The 23,899-nt window shown below is 38.8% G+C and overlaps 1 protein-coding gene across 2 annotated transcripts in view; it reads right to left on the bottom strand.

Moving 5' to 3' along the window:
• Positions 1-23,899, bottom strand: part of GLIPR1 (GLI pathogenesis related 1) — an 897,418-nt gene that overhangs the window by 2,841 nt on the left and 870,678 nt on the right. Inside the window, exons 2-5 of one of the 2 annotated variants that reach the window (XM_050749465.1) lie at positions 15,466-15,737; positions 14,119-14,364; positions 6,257-6,369; positions 471-556 (exon numbers count right to left, since the gene is read on the bottom strand). In XM_050749465.1, the coding sequence (XP_050605422.1) occupies positions 471-556; positions 6,257-6,369; positions 14,119-14,364; positions 15,466-15,639 (619 nt within the window). In that variant the 5' untranslated portion in view covers positions 15,640-15,737. Of the gene's footprint in view, positions 1-470; positions 557-6,256; positions 6,370-14,118; positions 14,365-15,465; positions 15,840-23,899 lie in introns of those variants that run through there. The other variant, XM_050749464.1, reaches the window with a different exon arrangement.

The following is a 23,899-nucleotide window of genomic DNA, read 5'->3' as shown; positions in this document are numbered from 1 at the left end:
GTAATCCCCACTACTTGGGAGGCTGAGGCAGGAGGATCGCCTGAACCCGTGAGATGGAGGTTGCAGTGAGCTGAGATTGCACCATTACACTCCAGCCTGGGTGATAGAGCAAGACTCCGTCTCAAAAAAAAAAAAAAAAAAAAAAAGAAAATTCTATTTGGATGACCAACAGGATACTTATTTCTGATCTCGCTGAAATTAACAAATCTTAGGAATCTTGGTCTACAGTTTCTGACAGTTTTGTTTTTTTTTTTTTGACCAATGAGAACTAAATAAAAAGAATGTGATTTTCACATTTAAATTTATCTTAAACGTATTCCTAGAACAGTAAGCCATTGGTTTAATTGCTACTTGATGCCAGTTCCCTTGAAGATAACCGTTAGGATAAAACATGGTTTCACTGTTAATTCTGTAGAAAGTTACATGTTACTGTTACATTATTCTATTGGTAGACTGTTCCTTTTACTCACCACAGAGATTGTCCAAACACTTGTCATTATTGGGGCAGGCACCGCAGGTGGCTCCTCTCTTATATGGCCAAGTTGGGTAATTGCCTCTGTAAAGTAGAAGAAGGATGTCCATTAGGAGTTTTTCAGTTTTTTTAAAATTGGAATTTACTATGAATCTTTAAATAAATCCAGAAGAATAGTAAAGTACAAAGGTTCAGAGTTGGTCATAGAAGTGAAGACAGGAAGGCAGAAATGGAAGGCTGCTAATATTTGCAGAGTTCATTCTATGTACCTATGTCTATGAACCTATTTTAATCTGTACCCCATTTAATTGTGACAGTTCTGGGAGGAAGTTATTGTTTGTTTTACAGACGAGACAAAAGATGTAAGATGCCTTTAATCACAATTTATACATTTCAGAGTCAGAGGAAACCTAGATTTAACTCCAGGGCTGTGCTCCCTCTCTTTACCTACCCTCTGGCCTATATGATTACTGCCATTCAAAAAACTGTCCATCTTAGAAAAGCTATGGTGACCCACATTCAGTCTTCTCAGTTGGTCAACCCTCCATAATTTTCACTGGATAGGAGCCATTTGGCTGGTGCCTTCCAAAAAAAATAATAAATAATGGTATGGGGGAATTTCTAAAGTGCAAATTGTTTTCACGTACAAGATGTGATATGAATAATAGCTACTAATTAGTGAGCACTCACCATGTGTTTGTCTTTGTTCTAAACAACCTTGAATGAAATAATCTTCACAAAAACCCTATGAGGAAGTTACTGTTATCTATTTATCCCCATTATATAGCTAGAGGCTGAGTTACAGAGTGTAAATAATTGACCAAGGTCACAGACTAGAAAGGGAAATAATATCCAAGCATTTTATATCCCCATAAAATCCTCATAGTAGTAATGGTGAGAGGCTGCACATTTATCTCAATGAACCTGCCAGTGCACTAAATTTTTTTGGAACTCTGCTTTTGGAAAAAGTTCTAAACTTTTTTGTGTAATCGTACCCTTTGGCAGTCTGGTGAAGCCTATGGGCTCTTTCTCAACATAGTTTGTTGTTAAATGCATAAAATACATAGGATTATAAAGGAAACCAATTAAATTGAAGTAGTTATCACAATATTTAAAACAAGATTTGTGATAAAGTAATATGTGCTTCTCTATTAAGATCTACCAGGGGGCTATCAGTTTCAAAGTAGTGATGAACATAAACTGTATTTTGAGATCTCTGCAGCAACTGAAATATGGTATGAAAATATGATATTCACAAAGATGATACTGCTAAGTCAAATCACATTGATTGCTAATATGACGGTGGAGTGTTGTCTTCATTCATAATGAAAGGAAATGTTATTTTTAATAGAGGTTAGTGAAAATAAAAATAAAACAATTTTTTTCTAATCGAAGTTTATGACCCTCCTCTCCTCAGTACTCTACAATTACCTCCAAAGTTGAGAACTCTCACCTTAGACACACAACTTTATAACGACACCTCATTTCCAACCCCAAATATATGTTCTTATTTTGCTCCAAATTTTAAGTTGCTTCCGAAATTAAATTTGCCCTGTGCTTACTCTCCACCATGGAAAAAAGGTAATATAGTAGCAATTCTGATAGCAATTTCAAAAGATGTCCAGAATAGACATTAATCATTGGAATGTCTTTCATTGTTAATAAGCACAGTATTTATTAAGTGGTTTAAGCTCTAGAATGGTTTTAATAAAATCATTTATGATCCTTAGTTGTGCATTCCAAACTGTAAAGGAAAAGGTAAAAAATCCTACTTAAAAATAAGCTAAAAACCAAGACAGTTGGTGCGGTCTATGGAAATGGTAGTATCCACCTCGGGAGAAACATGTTACTAAAAAGGCCTGGATTTGTCTAGATGGGAGTCGTTAAGACTGTGGGACCTAAAGTATTCAGCACAATAAAGCAACAGGATATTTCAGTGTTTTCCCTGGCAGCCTGAGAGAGAAGAGGGTTGGGGTTCTGGGACCCAGGGGAAGACAGAAGACGGATCTTTAAAGAAAAATATAAATATGGGTAAGGGTCCCTAAGGCAGTGATGGCCTAATAAGCACACTGGTACTGTCTTCACTATCTTGTGGTCAAAGTTATGTCCTCTTCTGTGCTATAATCCTCTCCTCCACTAATCCACTCTGAGTAAAGAACCGTTATACACCATACCCTTGTTCATGGTGCCCAGGGGAAATGAAGAGGAGAGTGTTACAGGCAACTGGAAGATTAAGCATCCCAGCCCCCATTCTGACGTATCAGAAATACTGAGGAGGATACTGGACTTCCTAAGATTATGTGGAATTGGGGCCTACAACTTTTTCTTTGTATATAGGAAAATAATACCTCAGAGGGCAAAGGGAAATGAGGACATTCCTAACTGGTCTCTGTTTTACCTTTTATGCTCCTCTAATCCATTTTCCATCCAGACTGATCTCCAAATTTAAAAGTCTCATCCCTCCCCTGCTTAATATACTTGAATGGCTTCTTATGTAAACTTTGCCGTGATCTAAAAGTTCCCGCTAGATCTGCACTGCCTTCCTCCCCCACGTTTCATCTGTTGAGCAGACCGAGGGCACCAGTTTCTGTGATTTCAGCTTGCCAAACTTTTCTTCACGGAAGTTTTGCTGTTCTTTTCTCCACTAGACGGCTGTTCCAGAAGTTCTTATGTTTGATTCCTTCTCATTCTTCATGCCTAAGCTTAACTATATCACAGGAAGCCCTTCCCTGATTATTTTAAATAGGGGCCTTGCCTATTGAAAGTTTCTATTACAGTATTATTTATAATTGCCCCTAATTGCCCGTAAAATGATGCAGTTATTTTATTTGTATTTTTATTATCTGTTTGCCCCATAAATATTACTCTCGTAAAGGCAGAGACTGCCTTATTCTCCTTTGGAGCTCAGTAAACAAATATTTGTTGAATAAATGAATGTTTGAAGTTAGTCTTTATGGAAGCATTATAACTTTGGTTATAAGTTTTACAATTTAATATTGTTTATAACTTTGAAGATAAGTGAATGTAAACCAGGAAAATTTACATTTGTACTTTGACATAATAAAAATCATGAATACTTATAAAACATTCACCATTGCCAAGCATTATATATACCTGATATTTTACAAAGCCTTCTCTTGTCACTTTCACAGCTACTCTAAGTGGTAGGTGCTGTTATTCTGATCTACTGGAGATTAAAATGAGATTCAGAGTTAATTTGTTCAGGGTCACACAGTAAATTAACTATCTTAACCATTAAAAATGTCATATGAGGCCAGGTGTGGTGGCTCATGCATATAATCCCACCACTCTGGGAGGCTGAGGCAGGTGAATCACTTGAGCCCAGGAGTTGGAGACCAGCCTGGGCAATATGGCAAAACTCTGTCTCTACAAAAAATTAGCTGGGCATGGTGGCATGTACCTGTAGTCTTAGGTACTAGCAAGGCTGAGTTGGGAGGCTTGCTTGAGCCTGGGAGGTTAAGGCTGCAGTGAACCATTAGCGAGCCACTGTACTACAGCCTGGGTGACAGAGCGAGAGACCCTGGTCTCAAAAAAAACAAAGTCATATGAAAAGTTACCACTAATTGAATTTGTCTAACTGGCATTGTCTAGTTTTTTCTGGGTTTTCTTTATTTTCCAACTCTGAGATATTCAGTCAAAGCTGTCATCTTCTGAATGATGCTTGGTTTGTCTCCTTCATACCCACAGCACTCACTCAGAATATTGAGTATGTCTTCTGCACATTACTTCAGGGAAATGGCTTTCTTTCAGCCAATCTCCAGGAATCAAAAAAATTCAAAGGCAACAAATTAAAGATCATTTTATATATATTGCAAATGGTTAAAAAAACTTTAAAATATAAACAACTTTTATAAATAAGAAAAACTAGTAGAAAAATGGTCAGCCCACATGGTTCACAGTAAAAGGAATATAAATAGACAATTATGTGAAGAAATTTATAATTACTAGTAATCACAGATGCAAAAGAAAACAAATGAAATGCCATTTCCATCAAATTAGAAAATACTAAAAAATTATAATACCTAGTACTGATGATGGAATACAAATTGATAGAATGGTGGAATGTAATTTGGCAATATGTACTTAAAACAAAAATGGTCACAGTCTTTACATGCTAGTATCTTAAGGAATTATAGGGAAATAGAAGTGACTGAAGATAAATGTACAAGGTTGTTCATATATTAAAAGAAAATATAGTGAACAATCTAAATTCTTCAACAGGATAAACTGTTGTGGTACCATCAACAGCATGGACTCTGGAGCCAGACAGCCAGATCAATGTCCATCAGTGATAGTCACTAACTGTAGGACTTTGGGCAGGTTGCTCATCACGTGTGTGCCTTGCTGTTCTTATTTGCCAAATGGGTAATAATAGGACCCATCTCATAAACTTTTAGTGAAGATGAACATATGTGAAGCACTGTAACAGTGCTGAGAGCATTGTAAGCATTAAATAATCTATCATTTTTATGATTAAAATCACTTAAAATTTTGATAAGGAAAATTTTCACAGCATAATTTTAAGTGAAAATAGAAAATGTATATTTTCAGTATGATCAGTTTTCTAAATATGTGTATGACACAAGCACACATATGTAAGTTTAAAGAAAACAGGAGGAAGGTGTTTTCCCTGTTTCCCAAAGTGGGAACTAAGTATCTGTTTTAAAAACAACTGTCAAGGATTGTAAACTAGTTCAACCATTCTGGAAAACAGTATGGCGATTCCTCAAGGATCTAGAACTAGAAGTACCATATGACCCAGCCATCCCTTACTGGGTATATACCCAAAGGATTATAAATCATGCTGCTATAAAGACACATGCACACGTATGTTTATTGCGGCACTATTCACAATAGCAAAGACTTGGAATCAACCCAAATGTCCATCAGTGACAGACTGGATTAAGAAAAGGTGGCACATATACACCATGGAATACTATGCAGCCATAAAAAAAGATGAGTTTGTGTCCTTTGTAGGGACATGGATGCAGCTGGAAACCGTCATTCTCAGCAAACTATCGCAAGAACAGAAAACCAAATACCACATGTTCTCACTCATAGGTGGGAACTGAACAATGAGATCACCTGGACTCCGGAAGGGGAACATCACACATCGGGGCCTATTATGGGGAGAGGGGAGTGGGGAGGGATTGCACTGGTAGTTATACCTGATGTAAATGATGAGTTGATGGGTGCAGCACACCAACATGGCACAAGTATACATATGTAACAAACCTGCATGTTATGCACATGTACCCTAGAACTTAAAGTATAATAATAAAAAAAAATTTAAAAAAGTTAAAAATAAAAACAACTGTCAAAAGTAAATGAAATAGGTTGAGGAATTTAATTGTTTTGAAAATTGTATAAAATTGCCAAGTTTTTAATAAACCAATAAATATAACATCAGTTCTTCCACTTTGTGGTATTTTATTACCATATGCAATTTATGTCCCTGACAAACATTTTAGTCTTACCACTCTTAAAAATATGTGCGTATGTATTTAGATAGTATATATAAAGGATGTACACACACACACACACACACACACTCTCTCTCTCTCTCTCTCTCTCTCTCCAGGAAAAATGTACCAGAATGTTAATGAAGTATATCTCTGGGCAGCGGAATTAAGGGTTATGTTAATTTTTTCTTTATACTTTATTATCCAGATTTTCTATAATGAAGAGGAATACTGCTAAAATAATTTTTTTCTTGTTTTTTTGGGGGGCGTCTACTATAAACCGATTGATTCAGGCACTTACCCTGGTCCGTAGTTGCATATAAAATGTGCTCCATTGGAAAGAGCATCAAAGCCAGAAACTTTAGAGCAAAATTGAACTGCGCAGCCAACTTTGTAACTATCCGCCCAAACAACCTGAAAGGAAATAGGGATTTTTAACAGAGAGAAACCATAAGATAAACACTGGGTATGACTAGGTCTTCATAAACATGGTGATGGTGAGGTATATCCACTCTAGTTAGAGTGCTTAAAACCCAGGAAGGTTTAGATGCTCAGAAATCAGCTGGATAGACCGGTAGTTACTATTATTAGGGGGAGGGAGTGTATGAAATAAACGATAAGATAATTTTTGACTGTACAATGAAGGAATAAAACAGCGTAATGCAATAGAGAGTGACTGCTGGTGAGGTGGTGCTGATTTAACTTGGTTGTTCAGGGAAGACATCTCCGAAGAGGATGCATTTGAACTGAGACTTGGATGATGAGGATGCAGCACTCAGGACACACATTCGGGAAACTTAAACAATGGAGGAGGAGCATTCCAAGCAGATGGAACACCAGGGAGAAAGGCCCTGAGATGGAATTTGCTTGGCATTATAGAATGGCACGAAGAAAGCAAGTGAAGCCAAGATCTGATGAGTTGGGGAGAGTTGTAAGCAGTGAGGTCAAAGGCAGAGAAACCGATCGCAGAGATTCTTGTGAGTGCTATGTTCTTTTTCGTGTTTTAGATCACTTTGGTGGTTACGAAGTGAACAGACTGAGAAGAGCAAGGGAAACAGGAAGGAGGTAATTTTGGAAGCTGTTTCAATGGTACAAGAATGAAAAGATAGTGACTCACACATGGGTGATGCCAGTGGAGTTCCCGAGAATGAATCAGGTTCATGGCTCAGCTTAGAGGTAAAGCTAAAAGGATTTGCTTTTGTTTTGAGTGTAGGGTAAAAGGGGAAGAGAGAAAGTTTTGGTTTGAGGCCTGAGAAACATTTACTGAGATGGAGAAAACTAGGGAAGGAGGAGGGTAGGTGGGAGCATGAGCAGGGGTTTTGTTCAGAACTTGCTGATTTTGAGATGCCTAATAGACATCAAGTGAAGATTGACTTGGTGGCTGCAGTCCAGAGGACAGGGTAAGGCTAGAGATGTAAATCTGGAAAACATGGGGCAAGATTAGATCACACAGGCAAATATAATAGATCAAGTAAATGAGAGTCTGGGATAATGAAAGCAAACACAAAACCAGCCTGCAAAACAGACTGAAAAGGAGTGGTCAGTGATGTAGGAGGGAAACCAAGAACAGAGAGACCTGTGCTGTTACCTGGGATCCAGTACTCAAAAGAGCTCCATGCTTGGTTTAGGTCAGTGCTGTCACATATTTTAGCACCTTTAGTGGTGCTTTCCCCTTGCTTTCTGAACAAAAGATTCCACATTTTCATTTTGCAATGGGCTCCACAAATTAAATTATAAAGCCCATCTTGACCAAGAGTGTTTGGTGTCACAAAAGCCTAAAGAAGAAAGTATTTAAAGGTGGATACAGCCAGCAATTAAATGCACTCCTTTTTACAGCAGTACCAAATTATATTTTAAACTATTTTATACTCAAGTTTTTGAGCAATTTTTTCATAAGAACTGTGCTAAATACAGCAGACACAAAAATGAATGAGCTAGAACCAGTGGGTACATTCACAAAACTTAGAAAAAAAGCAGTCATGAAATTCATCAGGGGAGGGTTTGACCACTGTGAATAGGAAGTGAAAGATGCTAAGGGCATATATGGCACGGTGCCTGTCTCTGAAGAAATGAGGTGGAGCTAGAGCTGGGATGAGCTGGTCTGGAGTCCTCCAGCAGAGGGCAGCATCCTGTGTGAACCTAGGGTGGGGCTGACCCATTGACAAAACTGAAAGCAAAGCCAGCGTGGCTACAGAAAACGAAGACTTTACTTTAAAAATAAATGAAATTCGCTCCCTGTGTCAGGTGTTGGAATTAGAGCAACTCCATCTTGGTGGTGGTGGTGTTTTTTTGTTTTGTTTTTTTTTTTTTTTTAGACGGAGTTTTGCTCTTGTTGCCCACGCTGGAGTGCGATGGTGCGATCTCGGCCCACCACAACCTCCGCCTCCCAGGTCCAAGCGATTCTCCTGCCTCAGGCTCCCAAGTAGCTGGGATTACAGGCATGTGCCACCATGCCTGGCTAATTTTGCTTTTTTAGCAGAGATGGGGTTTCACCATGTTGGTCAGGCTGGTCTCAAACTCCTGACCTCAGGTGATCTGCCCGTCTCGGCCTCCCAAAATGCTGGGATTACAGGCGTGAGCCACCACTCCCGGCCCTAACAACTCTGTCTTGAATAAAGGCTGGGTAAAATGAGGCTGAGACCTACAGGGCTGCGTTCCCAGATGGTTAGGCATTCTAAGTCACAGGGGAGATAGGAAGTCAGCACAAGATACAGATCAAAGACCTTGCTGATAAAACAGGTTGCAGTAAGGAAGCCAGCTAAAACCTACCGAAACCAAGAGGGCGATGAGAGACCTCTGGTGTCCTCGCTGCTACACTCCCACCATGACAGTTTACAAATGCCTTGGCAACATCGGGAAGTTACCCTGTGGTCTAAAAAGGGAGGGCATGAATAATCTGCCCCTTGTTTAGCATAGTATCAAGAAATAACCATAAAAATGGGCAACCAGCAGCCCTCAGGGCTGCTCTGTCTATAGAGTAGCCATTCTTTTATTCCTTTACTTTTTTAATAAACTTGCCTTCACTTTACGGACTCACTCTGAATTTTCTTGCCTGAGATTCAAGAACCCTCTCTTGCGGTTTGGATCCCGACCCCTTTCCCCTAAGGCCTGGAGGGAGAGTAGGAAGTAGGGCAAGAGGGGAGCTGAGGTTGGAGTCTCAACTTCTCCAAGATTTAAAGGTGTGGTAGAGGTAGGGACATGACTAGGGACATAGTGGGCAGAGTGTGGGCTGCCTTCTCCTTGGTTTGGCAACTGGAGAGGGTACCCTCCTTTGGCAAGGTAAAGTGTACTTCCCTACTCCATGATCTAAAAGGGGTGTTCCCTAGAAACATTTCTTTATCCCCAGGAACCCCCTGCAGGAAACTCCAGCCTGAACAGGCAATGAATCAGCTTAAGGCCTCTGTCTCACTGAGAAAGCCCAGCTTTATGAGGACTGTTAATCCTCAGGTTTGATCCTTAAACTTCTACTTTCTAATCAGTTTTGTTTTATTTTTCAAATTTCTTAATTTTATTCATATATCTCAAAGTGATTTTACCTAGAGTGCTTTGTTTAAAATCATCTTGGGCCCCTCTGAGACCTACTGAATGCCAGTCACTGGAGTTGCTTTTGGAGTCTGCATTTTAACAAGTTCCTGAGGTGATTCCTGTGCATGCTGTGTTCAGTGTTGTCTTTATTCCTTTACTATCACCTTGGCTCATTTTATATTTTTATCCTTTGGTCTTTGAGCACTTTCTTTTGTAGCATTGTTATATCAAAAGTATTCTTAATCTTTGGATCCCTTCCCCATTTTAATACTTTTTCCTCAGAAGTGTGCGAATGTTAGTTACCATTCATTTTGTGTGTTTTAGTTGGCCTCTTTTTTTTAAGTGAGGTTTATTAGGGTATAATAAACATACAATAACATTTATGATTTTTAGGTGTACATTTCTATGAATTTTGACAAAAGAATACAGTTGTGTAGCCACTACCACATGCAAGACATAGAATATTTTTATTGCCCCAGAAAGTTCCCTTGAGCCCCTTTGTGGTCAACCCCCACTCCCAGACCCCAGCAATCATTAATCTGTTTCTGTAGTTTTGCCTTTTCCAGAATGTTATACGAATGGAATCAGTCTAAATACAGCTTTTTGAATCTGGCTTCTTTCACTTAGTATAAGCATTTGCTGTATTCATTTGTAGTCACTGCTTTTTATTGCTGAGTAATATTTATTACATGGATGTAGCACAGTCTATCTATCTATCTATCTTTCCAAGTTGGTCTCTTTCTAAAAGCTTCATGGGCACTCTGGTTTTTGGTTAAACTTGTGGGCTTTGGAGCCACAAGGCTTGAGTTCATATTCAAGCTTTGCCACTTACAGTGTGACATTGGTCTTAGGTTCCTTATCTATTAAATGAGGATAATAACAATACCAACTCCATAGGCCTATTTTGAAGTTTTTAATGAGCTTCTGGAACATAGCAAGCACTCAGCAAATGTTTTTGTATCATTCCCTTACCACTAAGTTTCTTATGCTTAAAAATTCTTAACACTTTTTTTTTTTTTTTAATCAGGCAGGTTTCTGTTGTATGTTTTCTTACTATAGTAAGCAAAAAAAAAAAAAAAAAAAAAAAAAAAAAAAAAAACCCGTAATTATAAGAGCTACTCACTTTTGAGAACTTAGGTGTACCATTAAGCATTTTACATGTGACATCATGTTTAATCCTTATAACAACTCAATAAATAAGTGTTATTGCTCTTACTTTTGTAGGTAAAAGATTGGAACCTAATTCTGCCTGGCCATGAAATAATGTGAGGACAGTCTATGCCCTCAGCAAGATGCTTTTAGAGTGGTTTCTCTTTTAGCAAGCTCTTCAGAACCAGGAACCACTCTTTAAACCTTTCTTACAAAAGCACTACACCTGGGGAACCCAGAGGGGAGGAAGATGTCTCCTTTATAGGCCCACAATCCCTTTCCAGCATCTTTCCTTTTCAGTTCTTGATATGAGCTCTTCTGGTTCATTATCAGGAGTATGGTAACACTGTAACATATGTGAAACCTACTACAGAAATTATGAAACATGTCACATTTCCATGGTTCTATGAGAATATAAAAATAGATATCAAGAGGGTAGGAGAAGGCAAGAAGAGAAAAACTAAAATACGATCAGTAGTGCCATCTAGTGGGAAATCCTGGCACTATCAAACCCAAGCAATCTGCTACCCTGCCCAGATACTTAAACTATTTCTAAACTTTTTAAAGTTGAACTGTCAGCAACAGAATGTCGAATTTGAATCATCTTCCATTTTATACACCAACATTTTTCCTCAATGTTAGTCTATCTCCAGTGAAGATAAAGCTGAAGTGTTGAATGAACACATCAAGAAATATCATACATTTTGTGAGGAGATAATGGGTCTGAATCTATGTTCTTTATTCTGTACAACCTCCCATCATCAGCCAAAATCTGCAAATAGCTTGATTTTTGAAGAGAAGATGAGGATAAGTAGGAGGTTGTAATATCCACTTAAAGTAACTGTCCAGCATGAATTTAACACAGCAATTGAGTAGTTTTGAGTCCCCCAGGAAGATTTCTTGCCATGATGAAAACAGATAGTCTTTCACCTAACTATCGGATCCTTCTTCCATTATAATTGCTGGAAAACCAGTTCATGTAAGGGATCTACCCTTTGTTCAATGCCTACTAAATACTAGTATTTTATTAGATAACTTGCACATATTTTATTATTTAAGGCTTCCAACTTATCTAATATCTGAACCTCAACTCTTCCTCTTACTAGCTAAATGACATCAGGGGAACAACTTATTAACCTCTCTAAGTCTGTTTATTCACCTGTGGGTAATACCATTAACATCTCCTTAATAGATTTGTGGTAATAATTGAATGAGGTCTTCAATGTAGAGAGCTAAACACTATGCCCATTTAAAAAGCGGTTGCTGCTGCTCTATCTTCCCAGTCCAGGGGGTTCTTGGACATTCTCCCCATGATAAGTGTCCCTCTTCTGAAGTGGGGGTAGAATGTAGTGGTCTCTTAAAGAGGATCACTTATGTTAGGATCACTGAGCTTGGGTTTTAATATCTGTAAGTATGGGACTGGGTTTTAGAAAATGAATCTTCTCATGACCAAAATATTAGCCCTCCTTTTTTCCCTTAGATGTAAGGGGAAATTTCACAAGTAAGCTCAGTTAATTTTGGGAGGGTCATCTGTGAAATCTCGGGCATTTATGACATAAACTCAAGCTTTCTCTCTTTTGATTTCCTGGAATGGTGAACACGGAGTGTCTTAACTTGTGTATTGAGCGTGGTTTAGGAGTCTGTTGTCAATTTTACAGTCTTTTGACCTCTATGTATTTGGCATGCTGAGCTTCTTGCCATTGATCTAAAGTACCAGGCCCATTCATACACATATGTATACTTTCCACACCTTGCTGAGAATTCTCTTCCCTTTCCTTTTCATCTGAAAAACTCCCACTCAGTTTTCAAGTACCAATTCACATGTCTCCTGCTGTGTGAAGCTTTACACTTCCTTTTGGCTGGATAAGTTGCTGTCCTCCTTGCTCACATGGCACTTTGTCAGCTTCTCTAGATTGTACTAGCCAAACACTGTCATAATCCATTTACACATCAGTCTCTCCCAAAAGGTCAATTCCTGAGGGTCAGGGACCATTTCCAGCTGTATTTGTCCTCCTTCCCTGGCTCATTCCCTATTTCTCCTGACTTCCACTTCTCCAAGATTGTACCCCAATAAAATGTTAGCTCATAAACTATTGTCTCAGGGTCTGTTTTCCAAGAATCTGGACTAAGACATATCACTAGTGCCTGTTATAGGATAGAAGCTTAAACACTGACTAATAAATAAATGAAAGTAGGCACCCTCAAACTGACAATTATTTCTGAGTATTTAAATACCGCAATGCATAACAGTACCAAGTACCACTTGTAGCCAATCTAGATTTAGCTTTCTTCTCCCTTAGGTCTTGTAATCCAAGGAAACTTATTTCCTGGTTAAATTTGTTTGTAAACGTAAACCAAAATTGATTTATGAGAGAAATTTAGGAGAAATTCATTTTACTCTTATAATACTAAATGTTTGTAACTGCACCAAAGTTGGTTCATCTGTAACAGCACGAATGAGATCACAGGCTTTGTAGGGCTGAGCTGGAGCGAGAGAGTTTTTCTAACAGCATGTTGCTCCTTAAAACCACCTAATATTTCAATGTAACTGCCTTGATAGAAACGTTTTTGCCTTCATACCTCATTTCAACTGATTTTTTGTGCCCCAAAACAGTCAATTATAGGTTAAGTACCGTAAGTTATTGGTTTGACAAGGATGGCCAGGAAGTGACACTAAATAAACAAAATGTGGCCAGGAGAGGAAGGCAGTGTCTGAAGACGATTACGACAGATGCTCCCTAGGGAGTTGTTTCCATCACGCTGCAAATGTGAAGTAGGGTTAGGGAGCCAGAATCAGCTCGAGTAAAAATTTAAAAAAGAAAAAAACAAAAAAAAACCCTCAATGGGTGGCTCTGAATGTGGCTATTGGGACTAATAATGTGGATTCTGGGGGCAGAATACCCTCAGAATGGTTCATATAAGTTTACACGTTGGCCTCTCTGTTGGCCTGGGACTGACTTTTTCTCCCTCCTTGTGTAGCACCGTGTGTGGCACATAGTGCATGGCACACAGTAGGTTTTCAGTCGATGTTTGAGAGAATGAGAAGTTGTGGAAGCATCAGTTCTTACTGATGTTTCTGTCTGAGAGGCTTGTTTCTTCCAATTTTATAGTCCCAAAACAACTGCCTCAAATTTCACTTAAAACTTATGCCAGCTGGAACCTGAATATCCTTTCACTCATAAAGTTCTTTGATTTCTCACAAATGGAATAAAGTCCTATGGGAGAATCGCTGTTACAGGAATTGTTCAAAGCCCGTCCAGGTGGGTGGGCCTCATATATTACCTATTATGTGTTTAGTTCCCACAACTAAACTTTTCAAGCACTATTTTCTCTGTTATTGGAGTCTGTTCTATTTATTATTTTTAAAGTAAGTAACTCCCTTATATTTACAGGTATACTAGCATACTATATATTTTCTTAACCTCATAGTACAGTTTTCTCCTCACACTTGAAAAGACAGTTTCAAGAAAATATAGGGCAGATACTTACCTGAGTGTAGTGGCCACAGACTTTTTTGCATATCCGATTCTTGAAGTCATAGTCCTGGATTTCATCATACCAGTTTGTGATGGCGGAAGACACAGAAAAGAGGGACACAGACCCAGTCCAGATGTTTTCTCCCAGTGAAGTGAAGTTTGGGTGCAGCTTGTAGGGTGGCTTCAGCCGTGTATTATGTGAAAACTGGCAATTTTTGGCCCATGCTTTTGCAATTTGGGCTAGTGCTGGGTCCCAAGTCTGCAAAAATAAACATTAAACAATAGGGGGGTCAAATTTTAAATAATAGGGGGCTCATCTACAATGTAACTGGGGTGAGTACAGTGGGAATTTTAATGGAAAACAAGGTGAGATAAGGAGAGAAAATACCACTGCATATGAGTCCTCTATAAATATGGTCTTCAAGCACTGAGTAGGGTTGGTAGGAAACGTGATGATTTAGTTTTTTTTTTTTTTTTTTTTTTTTGAGACGGAGTCTCGCTCTGTCGCCCAGGCTGGAGTGCAGTGGCACGATCTCGGCTCACTGCAAGCTCCGCCTCCCGGGTTCACGCCATTCTCCTGCCTCAGCCTCCCGAGTAGCTGGGACTACAGGCGCCCACAACCGCGCCCGGCTAATTTTTTTGTATTTTTAGTAGAGACGGGGTTTCACCGTGGTCTCGATCTCCTGACCTTGTGATCCGCCCGCCTCGGCCTCCCAAAGTGCTGGGATTACAGGCGTGAGCCACCGCGCCCGGCCGATGATTTAGTTTCATGGAATTTAGAATCTAGGTGAGGAAAACTGACATTTCACTGAAGGCTAATTATAGGCAAAATAGTGTGTGCCATGTTTCACAACATTATTCCATAACCGCAATAGCCCATATCCTAAGAAGTTCAGAAAGGTTAAAAACCAGCTTAAAGCCACAGATCTGAAATTCAATCCCAAGCCTTACTGAACCAAAATCCCTTCCTTTTCCCAGATGCCATTCTGCCTTCCTGAGCAACTCAGTACTTTGTCAGCAACAAAAAAAGTAAATTTAGAGGCAAAAAACCAAAAACAAAGAAAATCATAAAAATTAACATGGAAGAAAATAACAAAAAGAGAAGTAACATCCACTGAAAATCAGAAAACAGGAAATGTTCAAAAAGAGAAGTAAAATGGGCTGTGGCACTTGCTTACGACAACAGTTGAGCAGACAGAGCTAAACTGGATGTGTTTTGATCACAGATTGTGAATTTACTGCATACATTAATCACACTGAAAAAAAATCATTCAGGATTACGAAGGCATTAACACCAAAGTCAATACACATTAGCTGTTTCTGACTGAACTGACGCCACAATTAATGATATTTTCCTTACCATGTATAGCATATCACCGGCTGTTGGTTTCACCTCTGATCGGAACTTGTTATGGATTCGAACGCAGTCTTTGATGAAATCTTCATTTTCAATATCTGGCAAAATATTTGCTGTGTGTGAATAACTGGAGACAAAAGAAACCATCCAGGCTATTGTAGCAAGTGTGACACGCATGCTTTGTCTGGCATGGAGCCTTGGGAGGCTGCAGTGCAGTGCCGCCGCAGTTTCTGAGAGAGTGATTGCCTCCCTGAGTGCTCAGCCCGCAGCTTTGCAAAGCTAGCCGACTTCAGCTTTGAGAAAACAGAACAGAGCATGAGTTCATCACTAGTTTTAAGAAACGGGTTTCTCCATATATGGTGTGCAGCTCACTTTGTGTTCTTAACCCTACCCTGTCTTTTCAGTGGTTTTCAGTGACACAGCACCTATTACGACATAGATTTTTATGAGGCTGTGTCAGACTTCCTTTTGAATTGGGGGATATTTCCAAAGAAAATTCTGAAGTCTCCAGGAATAATAGTCTCCAATTTTTCATGGAGGTTGTGGTGATAAAATGAAAACATATCTCTTACTTCTATAAATGCCTTGCAAAATGCTTTCAGAAATCTTTTTCTTTTTAGAGTCATATCAACACATAGTGGTTGGAATATCTGGTTAACATCATAAACGTGACCTAGAATTCATTCACGATGGTAGAAACACGTAAGCGTGTGTGTGTGTGTGTGTGTGTGTGTATGTGCGTGAGAGAGAGAGGGAGGCAGGGAGGGATTGAGAGAGAGAATACTAGAAAGAATACAGGACTCAAGTTGAGAATTTAGTTTCTGTTTCTAACTAGCTGTAAGACCTTGGACAGGATACCAAACTCTCAAAACCTCAGTCACCTACTGAATGAGGCTATGGGACCTTTTCTGCTTCCTTAATTATAGAGGTTCGGCAGGATCAAATGAACTAGCTAATATTAAATTCATGCCTTGTATATTCACCTTAGTAATACAGAAAGAAAAACACAGTCACTGGCCCTAAGGAGCTCACAGTGGTAAGAGCTGTGAGATGGTGACGACAAGGATGGTTACAACAGGGGCTGTTGGAGATCTGGATATAGGAAAGCACAAGAAGATATGGACACACAAGAGAGCATACTTAACCCATTCTGGAAAGGGCAAAGCTGGCCTCCTACATACAACAGATGAGGCCTTTGCTGAGGCTAGAATCAGCTAGGTGTTGATCAAGTGAAAAAGGGCTGGAGAGGAGAAGGGAATTAGAGGGATAGGAACTATATATCCAGTTGTGAAGTTGAAGACATGGTGTTATGGCAAGAATGGAGCAAGAACCTCTCCATGTTATCTCCCTCTGTAAATATGGTCTGTAAATAAGTACTGAGTCTGACTGGTAGGAAACTTGATATCTGGTGTCATGGAATTCAGAATCCAAATGATGCTTTCATGCCACTTGAGGGAGAGAAGTTAAGAGTCAGATCAGGAAGGATTTCTCAATTCTGCTAATGATTTTTGATTTTATCACCAAAGTAATGGGAAGTTATTGGAGGATTTTAGCTGTAGGTGGGGTTTAGACCTGGTTTTAGAAAACACCTGTATTTTAGAAAATTAAGAGATATGGAAAATGGAATGAAGGGGGAAATATTTCTAATGCAAACAAAAAGTAAAGAAACATTTCAGGCACACCTGTAGCCCCAGCTACTCAGAAAGTTGAGGTGGGAGGATAGCTTGATCCCCACAATTTGAGGCTGTGAAGAGCTGTAGTCATGTCACTGCAATCCAGCGTGGGTGACAGAGCAAGAACCCCATCATTAAAAACAAACATACAGTCCAGGTGCGGTGGCTCACGCCTGTAATCCCAGCACTTTGGGAGGCCGAGGAGGGCGGATCACCTGAGGTCAGGAGTGCAAGACCAGCCTGACCAACATGGTCTCTACTAGAAATACCAAAATTAGCTGGGCATGGTGGCGCATGCCTGTAATCCCAGCTACTTGTGAGGCTGAGGCAGGAGAATTGCTTGAACCCAGGAGGCGGAGGGTGCAGTAAGCTGAGATTGCGTCACTGCACTCTAGCCTAGGCAACAAGAGTGAAACTCCATCTCAAAAAAGCCCAACCAACCAACCAAACAAAAACCATTACAGAACCATAAGGCAGAATTACTGTTGCCACAGATACACAAATAACCTTAAAAATACTCATATATACATTCAAATTTTGTCCAGTCTGCCTGATTTCCACTACCATGTCTTTATGTTATAGCAATCTGAGATAAGCAGTGTCTTGTTCAGGTGTCATAGGCAACTTTTTGATCATTGTCATGACAATAAACAAAGAGACCTTTCTCCAGTTTGAAGTGGTAACCATGCCCAAGGCCTGCTTCTCGTCTTCTGGGTCTCTGTGAGCTAGACTGAGTGTTGAAAACAACAACAAGGAAAATGAGACCCCACGAGCAAGCAAAATCAGTGGTGTTTTGTGGTTGCTTGCATAATCCCTGTTATACACATACAACTCCCAAGAATAAGCAATGTGATCTTGGTATTGAAATGATTTAATATTTTTTTCTGGAATTTCCTGAAAACAATCAGCAAAAGGAAAAGTCTGCCATCACAGAGATGATTTTTGTGTTATGGTGCAGACCAGGTTAGCTCCTTAGAGCTACAACTCTAAGACGTTTCATTTCATACTACATGTTTGCTCCAAAAGCCCATAGAAGTGGTTTGCCACAGAACAGGAACTTTCACCTGGCAGCAAATGTAAGCCTTCACTTCTTAGAAGGCTTTGAACTTTGCTATGACTTTTTCCACTTCTTAACCCGAGTCTTCACCATGATCTCTTTGATAATTATGCATGTGTGTTAAGAGAGAGAGAGATTGGTTTTTAGTGCTCATCACTGCATGGTAGCATTTTAAAATATTTTTAACTTTCTTTTTAATTCTTCTCTGTATCATTTAATTTTTTTACAGTGAGAATATGCTATCTTTCATAGTAATAAAATAAACTGCAGTTGTTTTGGAGAGTCATGGGATGTTTAAAATCATGCACAAATTCATACATATACATGTCTTGATAAACCCATACATAGATGAAAGACTAAAGGAATATCCACAATTTCAGTATTGTGGGTAATACTGCATAATGGACTGTCTCTCTCTATCCCAGCAAGTTTTACTCAAGTGTCTTATAAAAAGCAACAGTGTAGCTAGAGATAATCATTTATATTATGTAGAAAAATCTCAACCTTGCTATACTGTTCTAAATATATCCATTTATACACATGATGTGCTTTTTTATTTCTTGGGGAGAAATGATACAGAATTTTCTATAATCTCACACTTTATGATTAGATTCCATAAACATTTAGGCTCCAAAACCTCTAGCCACCTATTCTATTGGGGCTATATGTTGGGTGTGGGGATGGACCAAGATAAAGGATTCAGAAAGAGGGAAGGACTATGATATTTATTAAGCAAACATATCACTGTTATATTGTTGTGTGATGATACTTTAATTTGGTATAAACTAGTTTTAAATATGTGACAAGGTACAAGTTAACTATAGTCCATATTCTAGAAGCAGTTAATTAGTGCTGAAGTACTCTCATCAGGAATCCACACTCCAAAGGTGATGCTAACACTTCAGATATGTTTATGAAAATTGATACCTGAGAGTTTGTTCATTACAACAGGGCATGTTAGAGAATCATTTTCACTGGCAAAATAAGTAATTTTCAGAGTGGCTTGTAGGGAGATTGAACACATCCTCCTGCTATTGCATGAATGAAGTATAAAGAAGCAGACGTCCTCAGATCTCTATTACTGCGGGTGTAGTGTTCAAGGGAACTGCCACCTCACAAGAGGTTCCTGTTTTCTGCCTTGACTCCAAGGCTGCTCGTCTTAACTTTAGAATGTCTGTTTAGTGAGCTTACCATTGGAGTGTCTAAGAGTAGAGAGCAGGAATGTTTTTGTAATTGTTTGCTAATGAATGTTAAGACATTTAGCAAAATTTTTCCAAGACTTACTTTCATAATAGCATACTATCAGGTATTGTGTTTGTAAGGGAGGGGAACATAGTCTTTGCATAATTCAGCTCTAACTGCAAGAGGCTTCAATATTTATCAAAAGAACCTGACATTTGAGGCCATGTTAGCTTAGGTCAGTTGGCAGCAGTGATGACAAGCACCAAGCCTTTTCAAATTCATTATCTCACTATGCTCTCTTAATAATCTTGTGACATATGTATGTGTGAGTGTATATGCATGCGTATACACATAATTATTCCTATTTACAGATGAAAATATTGAGACATAAAGAGAATAACTGGACCAGGGGAATGACACTAGTAAGATGTTAACATAAGGACTCACTGCAAATCTTGTCTGCAGTTAAGAGCACAAGTTCATTAGAGTGTCTGGGTTCAAATCAAACACCCTGTACTAGGTGTATGAATGGGCATTTTGTCTTTCTGTCCTTTAGTTTCCTTATCTGTAAAATAGGAATAATATCATCTCCTTCATTGGATTGATAAACAAATTTAAATAAGAAGTTATTTGTAAAAGCAGATTAGGCAGTAGCTGACACAGGGTAAGTACTATATATAACAGCTATTATTATTATTATTATTTTCTTTCCCTTTATTACTCTAGGTATGCACAAGTGCATTCCATATGGATATGGTTTGGCTGTGTCCCCACCCAAATCTCATCTTGAATTGTAGTTCCCATAATTTCCACATGTTGTGGGAGGGACCCTGTGGGAGAGAATTGAACCATGGGGGCGATTTCATACTTATTTACTACTTATTTAAACTTATTTACTACCATACTTTAGTCATGGTAGTAAATAAGTCTCATGAGATCTGATGGTTTTATTAGGGGTTTCCCTTTCGCTTGGCTCTCATTCTCTTGCCTGCCACTATGTAAGATGTGCCTTTCACTTTCTGCCATGATTGTGAGGCCTCCCCAGCCACGTGGGACTGTGAGTCCATTAAACCTTTTTTTTTTTTTTTTTTTTTTTTTTGAGATGGAGTCTCACTGTGTCACCAGGTTCGAGTGCAGTGGCATGATCTCAGCTCACTGCAACCTCCACATCTTGGGTTCAAGTGATTCTCCTGCCGCAGCCTCCTGAGTAGCTGGGACTATAGGCACCCACCACCATGCCCAGCTAATTTTTTTTTGTATTTTTAGTAGAGACGAGGTTTCACCCTGTTGGTCAGGATGGTCTCCATCTCTTGAGCACATGATCCACCTGCCTCCGAAAGTGCTGGGATTACAGGCGTGAGCCACCGTGCCCAGCCCTTTTCTTTACAAATTACCCAGTCTCAGGTATGTCTTTATCAGCAGCATGAAAATGGACTAATACACATACATACAGTTGAGGCTATGTTTAACCTAGAACACTTTCATATTTATAGCATTACACTTTGATAAGAGAATAAAATCAAGTTAGGAAAAAATATATCTTGACACTGTATTATTGCTATAGATCAATAATGGATTTTTGATACAAATTACTCACACTGGTGTTAAATTTGTTTCTTGATGGGTTCTTTACCTTGTGACCTTTTATACACTGCATTTGGTATTCATTTGAATAGTCTAAATAAATAACTTATTTTTTTAATATTAGAAATAGATGTATTGAATGACTCATAATGATGTTTTTAAACAGTTTCAGATATTCAGGTGAAAAATGTTGGGCAAATGCCACTTCTTATTCAAAGGTAATTCTTATACAACGGCACTGGAGCAGAACAATGCTCCTGCTAAATATGCTAATTTCATCTACAATAATGTACAAAACAGTAATATTGGCTTTTTTAGTTATTAGACTGCAACAATTTTATGTTGTGTTTTTGGACATTTTTAGCTTTATTATGTATTCCCTTTCTCTACTCAACAAAGGATCATTTTCAAAAATAATTGCCTTTTAAAAATATATGGCTTTGTAAAATTAATTTTTTACTTTGACGTCTTTTGCCTAGCTTGGGTGATTTTGGGTTATATGCAGTTCTCAGGACTAAGTTAATTATATTTGTATATTCAAGCATAACTATAGCTACACTGAATTCTTCTGGTTGCTAAGGATTCTGCTATGTGATATTTCCTTTCAATTTTTCAGACTTAAGAAATAATCTATTCTTTTGTACTCTTCCTACTTTCCTTTTCTCAATCCCTTTCGTTAGTGGTCATATATATTATAACCAGATCTTTCTTCCCCAAATGGAGCCAACTGTGTCAGATTAGGACAGTAATACATACCTTATTGATTTTGCCTACAACTGCCTAACATAGGACCTCAGCGCCTTGTAAAATCACCCACAAAAGGTTGTCTGAGGGCTTCTTTTACATTAGCTGGTGAAGAAGTCCATTTCCACCAAGAGCATATGCTACTTTTCCAGACACTTGTCTTTTCTCCTGTGTGGCCACTGTTCCGTGGTTTTCTATTAGGGGTGCCTCAAGAAGTTAGTCCATAGGGTCAGCCCCAAATCAGTGCTCCATGCTCAGATGCCCTGTAGTTTTTACTTACATCTTCCCTGATTACGTATCTACAGAATTTGGATTAGGAGATAAATTCAAGTGATGGTATCCCTGCTGTTCAGAATCTTCCTTCTCTGTTAAGGGCTAAAGAATTTTCTATTGGGTCAATTTCAGCACAACTTTCTTCCTAGGAGGCTGCTTCATTTACATGAAAATAGGACTTTGATTAGGCAAGCCCAGATATGCCCAGAATTGTACCCAACAGGAAATCCCTGCCCACTATCCTACTAGTTGCCAGCTATTATGCAAGGCATTTTCCATATTTCTATCTCCAGCCTTGAACTAGCCTCATGTACTCAACAGCTACCTGTCACATCTGCCCCAAGATCTTCCTCATCTCAGTATATTGTCACCCAAATATCTTCCAAATTCTCAAGACTAAATCTTGGGATTATTCCTGCATTGTCTTTCTCTCACTCCTCAAACGTAGGCAATTAGTAAATCCTAATATGTCTGTCTTTGAAATGTATCTAGAATTCGACTATTTCTCATCACTCCACCTTCTACCAACCTGGCTTTACTTCTTGCCTGGATTATTACAATGGCTTCTAAGTATTGTCCTTCCTTCCTTCCTTGCCCTTTACATATATGCTCCTCTGGCAGTCAGAATTATCCTCTTACAATACAAGTCAGCTATGTCACTCCTCTGCTCGGAGCTCTCTAAGACTTTGATCTGGAGATGAGCAACATGAAGAAACAGCCTCTGCATGAAGCTTCTATTTTTGACAGATAGTTGGCAACAGACATGTACAGCTTTTGGGGGCTGTAGTTTAAGAGGTAGTAGTTTTCTAGAAGAGCAGCGTAGCTGGAAGTTTTAGAAAAGTTCTGTTGCTGTCTTTTATTACTCAATAGCAGCGACAGTGATGGTTTTCTTTACAGCAGACTTGGGCATTGCCCTAGGAAGCTTAGCCTAGAGACTGTTCTCAGCCCCCTTAATCATTCTGTCAGCTACCTAATTTCTTTTAATAAATACCATTTCCACTTTAGTGGCTTCTTTGCTTTGCAACTAAGAATCCTGCCTTTTTGAGGATAAAGGAAACAAAAATTATCAATACATCTCAGAAGACTCCCTGTCAACATTTTCATGTGCCTCTATCAATCTTTTATACATATTCTCACATATATATTTAAAATATATAATATACATATAGAAATTTTGTTAATCAAGGGCATAATTTCATGCAATTTTGTATCTTGTTTTCTGTATTTATTATTTCATAAGCATGTTTTTGGTTATTACAATTTTTCATAAACATTTTAAGGACTATACAATGTTTTTGCAAATGAATGCATAATTTACATAACATATTGTTGAATTTCAGATCTGTTTCAATTATTCTTTATTATAATAATGCTGTGGATTTTTTTTTTTTTTTTTTTTTTTTTTTTTTGAGTCAGAGTCTCGCTCTGTCTCCCAGGCTGGAGTGCAGTGGCGCGATCTCGGCTCACTGCAAGCTTTGCCTCCCGGGTTCACATCATTCTCCTGCCTCAGCCTCCGAGTAGCTGGGACTACAGGCGCCCGCCACCGCGCCCAGCTAATTTTTTTGTGTGTTTTAGTAGAGACGGGGTTTCACCGTGTTAGCCAGGATGGTCTCGATCTCCTGACCTCGTGATCCACCCGTCTCGGCCTCCCAAAGTGCTGGGATTACAGGCATGAGCCACTGCGCCTGGCCTAGATATCTTTATATATTCTATATTTAGTAAGACTGGTTCCTAGAATTAGAATTAGTGAATGGGATATTAGTGTTTTAAAGATTTCAAATATAGAATATCCAATTACTCTCTTGGAACTTGTACTAATTTATACTTTCATCATCAGCATATGGGCATTGAGACCATATATTAAACATTGGAACTATATGTATACTTGTATCTGGTTGTACATATTAAAGAGAACCAGAGCCAG

This window comes from Macaca thibetana, chromosome 11, assembly GCF_024542745.1.
Source record: "Macaca thibetana thibetana isolate TM-01 chromosome 11, ASM2454274v1, whole genome shotgun sequence".
NCBI lineage: Eukaryota > Metazoa > Chordata > Mammalia > Primates > Cercopithecidae > Macaca > Macaca thibetana.
This window is presented reverse-complemented; position numbering and strand designations above follow the sequence as displayed.